This window comes from Trachemys scripta, chromosome 15 (assembly GCF_013100865.1).
Source record: "Trachemys scripta elegans isolate TJP31775 chromosome 15, CAS_Tse_1.0, whole genome shotgun sequence".
Classification (NCBI taxonomy): Eukaryota; Metazoa; Chordata; order Testudines; family Emydidae; genus Trachemys; species Trachemys scripta.
The window spans coordinates 10,830,515-10,843,800 of NC_048312.1; the positions used below are offsets into that span (position 1 = coordinate 10,830,515).

The window sequence follows — 13,286 nt, forward strand, 5'->3', positions numbered from 1 at the left end:
CAGTGTCTAGGTAGCAGCCTGAAGAAAAACAGGGATTCATCTGTGCGTAGAGCACTGCTCCTCACAGATGTTTTCTTGGCAGAGAATTAGATTTTCTATAGGCTAGCAATGAAACTGTGCTTGTCTCCATGATCCATTGCAGGTGGCTTCTAATTTTAAGACCTGCACGTTTTTTTTTAAAATATACTTTAAACATACGCTAGAACTACTTTATGATTTGGTGTGCCAGTTTTTGTATCAGCAAGGGGCAGAAGAATAATTTTGAGCTCTAGGTGTTTCTAAGAGAATGGAGAGCAAAAAACCAACTAGATATCAATGGAATTGGATACCAAGTCTTAAATTATATTAATATGCACGCATGCATAGTGGTACTCAGGGCTAGGTCCACCAAAAAGAATCAAGCACCTACATCCAACATTTAAGTGCCAGTGGCATATACAATACTCCCGCTCAGCTGCTGCCTAACCCTAGAGATGCTTGAAGTCCCTAGGTGCCTGAGTTTCCACCATTAAAGTCCTCATAATGCCTAAATTTCTGCTAATGCGCATGCACACAGCAGCCTCAGTGTAGGCATCTGGGTGCCTAAATTGTGCCTTTTCTCAGGTTCCATAAGGACACTTGCATCTGAAGCTATTGATTGTTCAAATGAAAGACATTATATCCTTTATTTCCTTCGGGGTTTGTCTGTATTAATGTAGCCTGCCCTGCATATATGTAAGGACACTTGTTAACATGACTTAGGTTATGCTTTTCAAACAGCTATTTCAAATACAAACAAAAGTTAAGAATTCCACGCATCCATAAGCAAAGGTTGACTACCAAGCTAAAACCTCCTTTGAATAGTTTCAGCCCTGAGCAACTTTCTACAAGAGTTAAATAGGGAATACAATGGAAATGCTGACAGGCCCTTAGACTATAGTGGCAGTAGCCAGCAATGCTATAATTAAAGTACTTCACTCTGAAGATTTGTATAAGGAAAGAGATTGATGGGGGCTTTCTGAGCAATTCCTCTGGTCTAAAAAGAGACCATTAGTTCATTCCGTAGAATAGGTACCTGTAATGAGGAGAGAATAGGTTTTTCCATATTACTGAAGATATGCAAAAAATTTGCATTTTCACATGTTCTATGTATCTACGCGCTGATCTCAATAAAAACATCCTGACTCCTAAACACCAAACTGCCATGCTTTATATTTGTATTACATTTTTGTATGGAAGCCATGATTTATTGCTTATTCTTTGTATACTTTGTTGTATACTTTGTTGTAAATAGTAATTGTAGTAAGCTTGAAAGCACTGTATAGTCTAATGCCTCTAATAGTAAGTATGAACTTCTTGATATTACATTTTAAATTAGTCAAGTGCTTACAAATGTCCATTTATGGTGACTCTTGTGAAGGATCTTTCTACTACACTGGAACAATCTGAAAAATGAACATAACTAAATGTAAATTGTACACTTCAAGGTATTTCATTAATTAGCTATAGGGCTCAGCCATGAAGTTAATTGATTAATCCTACTTCTGTGAATGGAGTGGAAACACTAAAAGATAAGGCCTGGAGAATGAATCAGCTAAGCCTTTGAGTCACAAAGACCTTATCCCTTTGATGAGAAGTGCCAGATTAATCTTCATAAATGGTCTAATTACTTGTGCCTGGAGCTCAGCCAAGTCATTCCAAATAAAAATTAAATTATACAACTGATTGCATGTTCAGTCTCCTCTCCAGAGTGTTAGAACAACCATACAGCCTTACAATACAGGCAGACATAGACTGTTTACTGATTACAGTGTAGAAAGTCTCCCCCTACCACTGAACAGAAGAAACTAGTCAAGAAAATATAGCTCCAATGGCATTGCTTATATTAGGATAGCATCCAAAGATCCCTAATCAGGGCCCCATTGTACTAAGCAGAGTACCCACATGACTTAGAAGCCTAAGGGTCTGTCTATATTTCAAAGAAAAAACAGTGGTGCCAAATCTCAGTGCACAGGTCAAGTGAGTCAGGCTTGTGGGGCTAAAAATAGCAGAGAAGACGACATTCCCACTTGGGATGGATCCCAGGTTCTGAAACCTGGCGAGGGAGGAGGGTCTTGGAGCCCCTGCAGCAGCTTGCGCAGGAATGTCTACACTGCTATTTTGAGCCCCGTGAGCCCAAGTCAAATGACCCAGGCTGTGAGACTCGGCGCCGTTTTTCCTTTGCAGTGTAAACATACCCTAAGTGACTCAGGAACTTTGGAAAACACTACCCATGGGTCTTTGCCCAAAGCTTTACAGTCTAAAGACAAGAAACAACAGCAGTGAGAACCAGAGTTTAACCGATATTATAAGTTATTGAGAAGCGGCCCTGAATCATTTCAAAGAATTCCCTATCCAACCATAATGGACTTTATTTCCCTTCCTCTCCACCCTGACCTCATCCCCACTTGGAAAGTTACCTTGAAGTCACTGCATACTTTTTTTATATTTTGCTAGAATAAGCCAAGCACAAAGAAGCTCTGAGCAGCTGAATCAAAGTAATTAGGATGAGTGACACAGGACACCTGAATCCAGAGCCTATGTCTGATAAGTTGGCAGGCCCAGCCAAAAGATGTTCTCTAGGAAACTAAGATATATTTTTATTCACTGCAACTGAACCTAAGTGACTACACTGCCAAGCTCTGGCAATGCGTCAGGGCAGAGGCTACAACCTACAGTTTCTTTGTTTCTCCGATTACTCTCCATCCTCAATAAATATTATTTTTAATTAGACCACTTGAGTCTTATACTGTTCAGGAATTTCACGCACACCATTCGGAACCTTGGATCTCCAGGAAGAGGTAGTGAAGGAAGATTGCTCCCTCTTTGGGATTTTTCTGTCAAGGGGACCCTAGTGTCCTTACCCATGTGTCTCATGCAAGGCCTGCAGTTCCATGATCGCCACAGATGAGAACAGCATTTAAAGGAGGCCAAAGGTGACACTTCTGTGTCAGACTGATATTCATACCTTCTAGCCCCCAAAAGGGCTCCTTGAATAAGGCGTTCCAGAGCCAAACCTCAAGATGAATAACTGACTAAACCGAAGCGATGTTCAAGGAAACCTATGGAAACTGAGCTGACTGCACACTGCACCGGTGTATGAGTTTACATCAGGGATTCTCCCTTCACCCTGCGACTGAAGAGTGGAGGCTGTTGTATTCCTAGCAGGAGACCCAAGACTGAAGTGAAAAACTAAAGAGACAGAACAAAAGGAACATTCACTGCAAACACCATCAGCCCTCCAAAGAGAAAAACATGCCAAGTGGAATGCATATTAAGGCTCCACCCACTTGGGCGATTAAACTAGTTGAACCACATTAGAATGTCTACCCCAAGGACTTTAATCTGTGGTAGCCCTACTGTAGCAAGAATCCAGTACCTTGCAGCACTGCCATTTCAAATTCCCTAGTGTAGATATGGTCTTAACACACTCCCTAATCAATGTAAGTTTCCCAGACAAGTGTGGAACAGGAACAGTTTTATCATCAAGGAGCAGACTTTTGAGAACGAGTTAATCTAATGAGCTTTAACCCACAATTCAGATGGGTATCTATAAAGAATTCTAAAAACAGCCTCGCAAGAAATTAGCTAAATGGTGGAAGTATTTATTGGTATAATTGGATAACAATTAGCTGGTACAGCAAAGTTCTTTTCTGCAACTACAAATGTTTTAAAAATACAAACTTGTCTTCACATGGAATCAAACCTTCCTGATTCATCCCCTCCTTAGAGTTCTGTCATCTTAAAAAGGGAGATCTCTTGATAAATAGATTTTTAGATAGCCATATGATTCTTCTGCAGTCTACTCCAGTCTTTGCCAAGCATATTAATCCCACCAGACCAAACTGGCTTTAAAGATGATGTACCACAAATAGGGTATTAAAAGCTAAATAGAATAGAAATTACATTAGCCAATAGGGAATATTTACAGTTTTGCTTACAAGAGATGCAGTTCTTATTTTCACTATCCTGTTCAAGTCTTACACCACGATCAGGAGGCATTTAGGGACTTCCACCCAGCAGGTTTGGCACTAGCTTGTGGGTCTTTCACCAAGATGACAAATATATGTAATTACTCCCAGATTCATCCCATTCTAATACACATTCCATGGGGTGGCACAATTAATAGGATTGCAAGATGCATTTGAGGAAATAAAGACCAAAGAACACTGAAGATCTGCAGTGTAATTTTATTCACCTAGGAACAAAGGGTCAGAAGTCACAGCACAAGAGTTCATTTTGCTTTGTAAACTCATTAAAAGGACATTCTATGTACCAAAAAATAATTAACATTTTAAATGTGGTCACCAAAGGAAACTGTAAAAGCTCAAACACATTAAACGGTTTAATAAAATATTGATTTTTCAGTTTGTTTTCTTTATAATCACTTGCAAAGTATTGCTTTCCATATCGCCTTGCATATGCAGTATTAAATACAATAGGGTAAAGCAATTAAAGTTGAACAGGCTGAAAGAGTAAAAGCTACATTTACTCTATAATAGGAATGTGTTGCTGAAAGGTTCTAGCCCTGTAGCACATTAGCAAGAGTTACATAAAAGACACCAGGACTGAAGACATTAGGGCTAAGAGACCTCCAATTGATATTACACATTCATCTACTGAGAAGTCTACTGAAATTCAGTTTCCAATTTCTTTCCGCACGCTTGAAAATATTTAAGGATCTTTAAATAGAGATAATGAAACTGATAACATTAGATAAAAGACTTGCTTATTCAAAGGACACAAGTTTCCCTAATGTCCTAATACACCTAACTCTGACCTTAAAAAAAAAAAAAAAATAAAATAAAACCCTGGAGTAAAACCAGTTCAGTCCCCAAAAGTGTCTAACATGTATCAAAAATGATAGCAGCTACAAAATAACCTACTGTATTGTCTAAATGCACCCAAGACCATTTTATATTAAATACTGAAGTGTAGGCTTAAAACATTTGTCCTATTTGCAATGAAAGATCAATTGCATACAAGCCATCCCTTTTTATCCAGGCTAGTCAGACCTATAAAGTTTAGATTGCCTCCGCTTGTCCCAAAATTGACCTGTTGAATTTAGTTTCCTCCATTTTTTAAAAATTCAGAGGAGGAGATCTCTTACTAATTTCACTGAGCCTCTTGAACTGTAACCAGAACTTCAAGGAAATACAACATTTTGTGGGAAAAACCGGTGCCTTCAACATAATAAAGACTGCTGAAAAGTGTTCCCCCGCCCCAGATCCACCTTTCTTCATTGAACAAAGTTCTTCAGTTAGGGGTGAGCCACATTATACAATGTTTCCTTACTAGTTTTGACTAGTTATATTCCGTTTCCAAAGATGTTAAGTAGTCCCAACATGTCAGCATGAGCACAGCGCCTTCAATACCTAGAGTTAATGCACTTCCAAGATCTGCATTTTCTCTACAACAGGGCATACAAGCCCCACCAACATAAGGCACTTACCTATGGGGAAAGGGGCAGGGGTGAGAACTCATGTAACATGCAAGTTTAAGGAAAGAGTCCCATTGGAGAACAGTTTAAGATCTCGCAATCTATCAGTTCATTGCCAGTTAATTTATTGTGTGCTGGTCTAATAAACTGCTCTTCCATTTCAGATACTGTCAGGTCCTCCCATTAGCAGTCACTCCATTAGTCCTTGATCTTTGACGGTCATATTTCACAGAAACAATAAGGAAAAGCAGGAGGGTTGCTCCTTGGATAGCCGCCAGCAGAAAAAAGTAATAGTTTAAAAAGCAGCCATTAATGTTACCTAGAAAGAATTGGAGAGGAAAAGTAAATACATATAGGGAGTATACAATCCCGCTCAGTCCTATAATAAAGATTTATCTCTGCAAAAGGTGTTGGCAAAACCAGAACCAGATCATATTTCCATCATGTAACCAGTATTTCAGTTTTTGGCATTATCTAGAATATAAATTGCAGTTCTAGGAAAATACACAGCCTGCAAACTGTGCTTTGTATTTTGTGCTTGTACCTCTTAAAGTCAGGAATGCCCTTGAGAAGTGCAGACCCCTTTAGCCCACACAATATGATTTCTCCTCAATGACTGCATACAACCCCACTTAATGTTACAGGAATTACATGTGTACAGAGGGGAGCACAAGCCCCCTTAGGCCAAAACAGTTTTTAAAAAGAATTAGCAGCCTGAGAAAAGTAGACTTATAGACAGGAAAGCTGTGAAGGTGCCTCCTTTTTTATAATTTATTTTCAACTACTGCAGAACCCAAATTCATTTAATAAACTCCTAAAAGGGAGAGAGAAATGTAAGTGCTAACCAGAAATGTTTATAAGTGATGTACCTATGCAATGCCTTGTGGACTCACTCATACTTCAGATAAAACAGGTTAGCTGAAAAACTATGAAATGCATATCTAAATATATTTTTGCTCTTCTCCCAATTTAAATAAAGGAGACCACAGAGAGTCCCCCCCCCCCCTTTTTTTTTTTTTTTTAAAATAAAAAGAGCTATCTTGCTAAAAAAGGAAACCAACTCCCCTGCTGGAAATGCTACAAGCCGAATATGCTCTCAAGATTGCTATCCGAGTAAGACAAAAGCCTCTGAACTTAATGTGCTTTTAAATTTACAGGCTATAGTTTCTTCATTCTAAATCAGAACCCCCAAAATGTATTTTCTCCTCAATGGGAGAGTGCCCTCTCACTCCGTCCATTTACTTATTAAGCTCTGTTTCAATCTTATTCTCCTGCAAGGAGAGTGAGAACAAGATTTGTATCAACAAGTGGTTAGGTTTATGGCTCACTGCTTAAATAGAAAGGTAATCAGTGTAAAAAAAAATTAAATGAATTATGTTGATATAGAAAAAGTTTTGATATGAAAATGACTTAAGTCACTGAAGATTTCATCTCACAGACATATGTAAAACTGTATGGCCAAAACTAATCCAATGTATATTCAAAGGAATGAGCGAGGAACATTTCCAACTGCCCGGACACCTCCTCCACCTCTAATTCTTCACTCAAAGCATCATCATTGTTTTTTGTATATTTCTTTAAACCCGCTGAGGCATTTTCACAGCAACTTCCTAGCAATTCTGCATACAAGACGTAATGCAGATCTGAAAGATTTACAAATTATGCGTTTTCACTTTTATTACCTGAATTGTCAAAAACCTTATTTTTTCCAATCCACTTGCCACAAATTTGTACAAGTAACTCCTGGGCTTGGTCTACACTACCAACTTATGTTGGTATAACAACATCGCTCAGGGGTGTGTAGACAGTGCTACGTCGAGGGAAGGGCTTCTCCCATTCACATAGCTTCTGCCTCTCAGGGAGGTGGAGGACCTATGCTAACGGGAGAGGCTCTCCCGTCAGTGTAGTTAGTGTCTTCACTAGGCACTACAATGGTGCAGCTGCAGCACTTCCAGTGTGGAAAAACCCTTGATCTGTACGCTGTTTAGAAGCCGTTCATTATGCACGTGCAATATTTGAGATCAGAGCAGCTTTGGATGATACCACTCATATGTCAAGTATCAGAGGGGTAGCTGTGTTAGTCTGAATCTGTAAAAAGCAACAGAGGGTCCTGTGGCACCTTTTCTGTTAGTCTTAAAGGTGCCACAGGACCCTCTGTTGCTTTTTACCACTCATATGGTGTCTTTTTCTAACCCAACTGGATATGTAACTGAGAATCAAGTCTCCAAAGTGAACTTTTAAATACAAGATCAAAGCTTGCTTTCTCTGAATAGTCTCCAATATTCACTAAAAAGGCATTCTATGAACAATCCTGGCAGAAATCCTATTTGCTAACCTATTTACAGAGAGCAAACAGTGAAAGCAAAGTTTGTGCTGTCATTGCCTATCTCTAGTCATTAACAGCCTTATACAAGGCAGATTTTTTCTTCTAGGTCCACTGGATCATTCTCTTTTTAACCCTTTAGCCACCCAGTGTTCTAATTAAATATATCCACAGGTTTTAGCCAATGCTACCTAAGCTGTTTCATGGAAAATAGAAGTTTATGCAATGAAGATGGTAAATGGTCTAATTTTAATAATCTCCTAGAATATAGTGAAACTATAAAGCTTAAGTGTAAAAACATATGTTTTATAACATCATTGAAATGGACGAAGCATAAACAGAATTCTGAATTTCATATACTACAATTTCTTTAGACAACCTCTTAGCCTTGTTCAATGTTACATGGTGCCTGTGTCTCTGAAGGCCTCAATCTCTCCTCCCTACTCAGCCGAATGGGGAAATAAAGTTACAGAAATGAATGCTATCATGAAAAATTCAACAGCATTATTCATATCAAGCCATTACTGCAATTCTCTTTCAACCCTCTCAGAGCAAAGTTAGCTGGATGGATTCCTATGTGGAACTTCTTTCTGGTTCAATTCACCTCTGACATTTCCTCAAAGTTGTTTTAAGCTAGTGATTTGTGGCACATTAAATACTTCTAAATTAAGGAAGCTCATTGGTAAAACATTATCCTTCTACTAAGAAATAAGCTCCTACTATTGCTGAATTTTCAAGAACAATACACTATGGCTTGCTTCCAACATGCCACGAGCTACAGCCAATTGGACTATTATAAGTGAAAGGAGGAAGCAAGAAATAGAGAAGCGCACATCAATCCTTACAAGCTTTGAATGCAGCGTACACATACGTGTGGAGATAAAGTTATTGTCATTATTGAAACGTAAGATCTAATTAAATGAGTTTATAATAAAAAGCAATAAAAGCAAAAGCAGTCTTCTCTTGACATTTAAAATACAATATATTTTCAAAACTCCATTTGAAGAGCAGAAGTAGTAATTTTCCTTTGTGGGACGGGATGTTAAAAATCAAGATTTCATGGAGTTATCACAGAAATAATTTAATCATTTCAATGTAGCAATCAACGCTTAAGTGCCAGCAGACAGCGTGTTCTACTGCCATCAATGGGAAATAGTGAGAGAACACATGGGAGAACATGTAATGCTGCTAGTTTATACTGCGTTTCTTTAAAAATTTATAGTTGTAGAATATCTAATGAAAAATTCACAAACCCTTCATTCACAATAAAGCTTCAGTCTCACAACTGATGGGCAGGGCCCCTGAAGATCTTACTAGGTCTTACTAATTTAAAATTTGATACATCATTTGCTAAAATATTTTTAAAATAAACAGTGAATTTAATACTTTGAAAAGTACTCGATAGCACTAAAAAAAAAATGAAGCCCTATTTATTCACTGGAGTAACAGTCCACGTAGCAGCAACACAAGATACTACAAACCAAAGCCACCCCACTGGTAGGCCTCAGCCCCGATTCCAAGGTACAAACTCTGGGAATGCAAGGGGAGATTAGAGCTCTGCAGCTGCCGTTAGGGCCAAGATAGATAGGGATTTCTGGTAACTCCCTGGTAACACTGGGAAGCGGACTGAGCACCCCAGCTTATTCTACACAGCTGACCAAAGGAGCCACCTGAGGCAACACCTTTCCGTCTTAATCAACACAGGAAGCATTTGAGCCAATCTACATTTTTAGATGGGGGTGCTCTCTTTTCTGGGACGGTTTTATCAGAACCAAAGGAAAACAAGATGGGATGGATCTTGCTAGAAAAGGGGGGAAAATGTCTACTTAAAAATGTCAAGTATGACAAATGTTATTTTATAACTAGTAACTTCCTCCATATTTAGTGCACATCTCTTGAATTATATGTATGCTGTAAGAATGGACAGATTTGATCACCAAAGTTGCCATGGCAGAATAAATCTTGGCCAATATTAACAACTTGTTTTAAAGTCTTTTTATATTCAGGATAAACAAACATCAACCCCAGAGGAACTAAGTCTCCCACTGAGAATTTGCTGGTCTGGTCCTCTGTTGTTCAACCGTTGCTCTACTAGTCTCTTACGCTGCCTAGGTTTTAGCGAGAGAGACAAGGTGGGTGAGGTAATATCTTTTATTGGACCTCACCCACCTTGTCTCTCTAAAGTCTTGGGACCGACACGATTACAACACTGCATATGGGGTTTCCCAGACAGCTCAAGAATCTCAGGGAAAACAAAGTTTCCCATTCACCTCATCTGAAAATCTCAAAATGCTAAGTTATAGAAATATTTTCTACAACATAAAGATTACTCCTGTGAAAGCCATGACAAAAATACACATCCTTAGAAACTCAACAGTTACAGGTGTGTCAAAACAAAATGCTTGTTACTACTGCACAACTAGATGCAGGACCTCTGTTTTTGGAATAAATTTTGTATTCGTGATGACTCCTGTGTAAAGAATAAGCTTTTGGCCATCTGTTTTTAAAGAAGGAACTTGTAAAATAAAGATGCCAACTTATGGCATAAATGCAGTTTCCAGACAGACTGTTAAAAAAAGCCTACATCACATCTGATCTAGCAGAAAGGGCAAAAAAATTCAACACCAAGTTTAACTTTAGGCATAATTTTTAGAGGGTTCATAAAACTGCACCTGCATATCAATGTTAACCTAATTTATTAAATCTTTCACACACTCTTCTTGCTGTAACTAATCAAGCCACTGAAGTCTGTAAATGATTTTATGAAATTTCCAAGGTGCCACCTACTGGTGCCAATGATTTTGTTTAACTTCAACTGACAGTGAAACGTATGGCTTAGGTTGGACTGTAAGGCCTGGTCTACACTAGGCGTTTATGTCGAAGTTAGCGCCGTTACATCGAATTAACCCTGCACCCGTCCACACCGCGAAGGTATTTAGTTCGACATAGAGGTCTCTTTAATTCGACTTCTGTACTCCTCCCCGACGAGGGGAGTAGCGCTAAATTCGACATGGCCATGTCGAATTAGGCTAGGTGTGGATGGAAATCGACGCTAATAGCTCCAGGAGCTATCCCACAGTGCACCACTCTGTTGACGCTCTGGACAGCAGTAAGAGCTCGGATGTTCTGAACTGCCACACAGGAAAAGCCCCGGGAAAATTTGAATTTGAATTCCTTTTCCTGTCTGGCCAGTTTGAATCTCATTTCCTGTCTGGACATCGTGGCGAGCTCAGCAGCACTGGCAACGATGCAGAGCTCTCCAGCACTGATGGCAGTGCAATCTCAGAATAGAAAGAGGGCCCCAGCATGGACTGATCGGGAAGTCTTGGATCTCATCGCTGTGTGAGGCGATGAGTCCGTGCTTTCCGAGCTGCGATCCAAAAGACGGAATGCAAAGATCTATGAGAAGATCTCTAAAGACATGGCAGAGAGAGGATACAGCCGGGATGTAACGCAGTGCCGCGTGAAAATCAAGGAGCTGAGGCAAGGCTACCAGAAGACCAAAGAGGCAAACGGACGCTCCGGATCCCATCCTCAGACATCCCGTTTCTACGAGGCACTGCATTCCATCCTCGGTGCGGCCGCCACCACTACCCCACCACTGACTGTGGACTCTGAGGATGGGATAGTGTCCACGGCCGGATCCTCGGACATGTTAGCGGACGGGGAAGATGAGGAAGGAGATGAGGAGGACGAGGCAGTCGACAGCGCTCACAACGCTGATTTCCCCGACAGCCAGGATCTCTTCATCACCCTTACAGAGATCCCCTACCAACCCTCCCCAGCCGTTACCCCGGACACAGAATCTGGTGAAGGATCATCCAGTAAGTGTTGTAAACATCTAAACATTTATTTGTAACAGAACATGAATATTAACAATTTAAAAAATGGGTTTCTCATGATTAGTTTGATTAACTTTACGGTTCAGTCATGGGCAGTGCAACTATTGAAAAAAAATCTAGCAATGTCCGGTTTTGCATGATTGTCCTGCCCAAGCCGCTCTACTGTTTAGTCCCTGCTACTGCAGCTACAGTAACATGCGGTCTATATGTCCGGGGATGGAGCAGAAATCCTCCTGGGACATCTCAAGGAAGCTCTCCTGCAGGTAATTTGAAATCCGCTGCATTAGGTTCTTGGGGAGAGCGGCCTTATTGGGTCCTCCGTAGTAGGACACGTTGCCGCGCCACGAGACTAGCAAGTACTCCGGAATCATTGCTTGGCACAGCATGGCGGCATACGGCCCTGGTCTTTGAAGGCTTTCCCGGAGCATTCTCTGTCTGTCGCTCTCAGAGATCCTCATGAGGGTGATGTCGCTCATGATGACCTGCTTTGAATGAGGTAGGGGAATGTTAGTGTTGGGACTGCTTTACCGTTCCTTTACAGAACTGTAACCGCTGGTTTGCAGCCACGCGGTGGAGGCGGGAGAGGGTCAGCCGAAAGGGATCGTTCCCGGGGACAGCCGCGAGGGTGTGGGACAGGAGCAGACTTCCTGCTTGCCGGATTGCTGGCAGCAGGGACCGACATTGATTTCAATGTGAAATGAGGCCATTGCTAATATTAAAGTTTTAAGCTGCCACGAATCTACGGCTTACCATGTCTGCGTGCAAGAGCAATTCCGTTGTCCTGACAGGGTTCTCAAAAGTGCTCTGCAAAACCCCAGACACTGAATGCGAAGGCCGAGAATTCGACCTTGTGCTGAGTGCGCATGTGATAGGTGCTGTGCATGGTCCTGTTCACAGAGAAAGACTATGTTCTTTGTTCACAACTACATTTATCTTTCTGAGGAATTCACTCCCTTTTTCCCATTCCCACAGCCCCATCTGCGACTGTCTCACAACCTAGCCTGTCATCACACTCCCAGAGGCTAGGGAGGATTAGGCATAAGAAGAAGAGGACACGGGAGGACATGTTCTCAGAGCTTATAGCCTGCTCCCGAGCCCAGGCAGCACAGCAGACCCAGTGGCGGGAGAACTTGTCCCAAATGCACCAAGCCAACATGGATCGGGAGGAGAGGTGGCGTCAGGAAGACCAGCAGGCGACTCAAACCCTGCTTGGACTACTGAGGGAGCAAACGGACACGCTCCGGCGCCTTGTGGATGTTCTGCAGGAACGGAGGCAGGAGGACAGAGCCCCGCTGCAGTCCATCTCTAACCGCCCTCCCCCGCCACCAAGTCCCATACTCCCTTCACCCAAAGTGCACAGAAGGAGAGGCGGCAGAGTCCCTGCTAACTCTCACTCCACCCCTGCAGAGAGCTCGAGCAGCAGAAGGCTCTCATTCCCCAAAGTTTGACAAGTTCTTTCCTTCCCGCCTGACACAAGCCCCCGTCCAAGTTTCACTTCCCAGTCCCATGTGTAGTTGATAATAAAAAATATGTTTCTGTTAACTACTGTTTCCATCATGTTCTTTTGGAGGGGGGGGGGAAAAAGGGGGTTGGTAATTGGACAGGACAGTCACCTTTGGCAGGGTACATAGGCGGGGGCAGGCACAGCAGCAGGGCACATACA

At 41.3% G+C, this 13,286-nt stretch overlaps 1 protein-coding gene across 1 annotated transcript in view; it reads right to left on the reverse strand.

Annotated features, from left to right (window-relative positions):
• Nucleotides 1-4,188: 4,188 nt before the first annotated feature.
• SLC15A4 (solute carrier family 15 member 4) overlaps nucleotides 4,189-13,286 on the reverse strand; it is a 56,079-nt gene continuing 46,981 nt past the window's right edge. Inside the window, exon 8 of the mRNA XM_034791274.1 lies at nucleotides 4,189-5,777. Within this exon, the coding sequence (XP_034647165.1) occupies nucleotides 5,629-5,777 (149 nt within the window). The 3' untranslated portion in view covers nucleotides 4,189-5,628. The remainder of the gene's footprint in view (nucleotides 5,778-13,286) is intronic.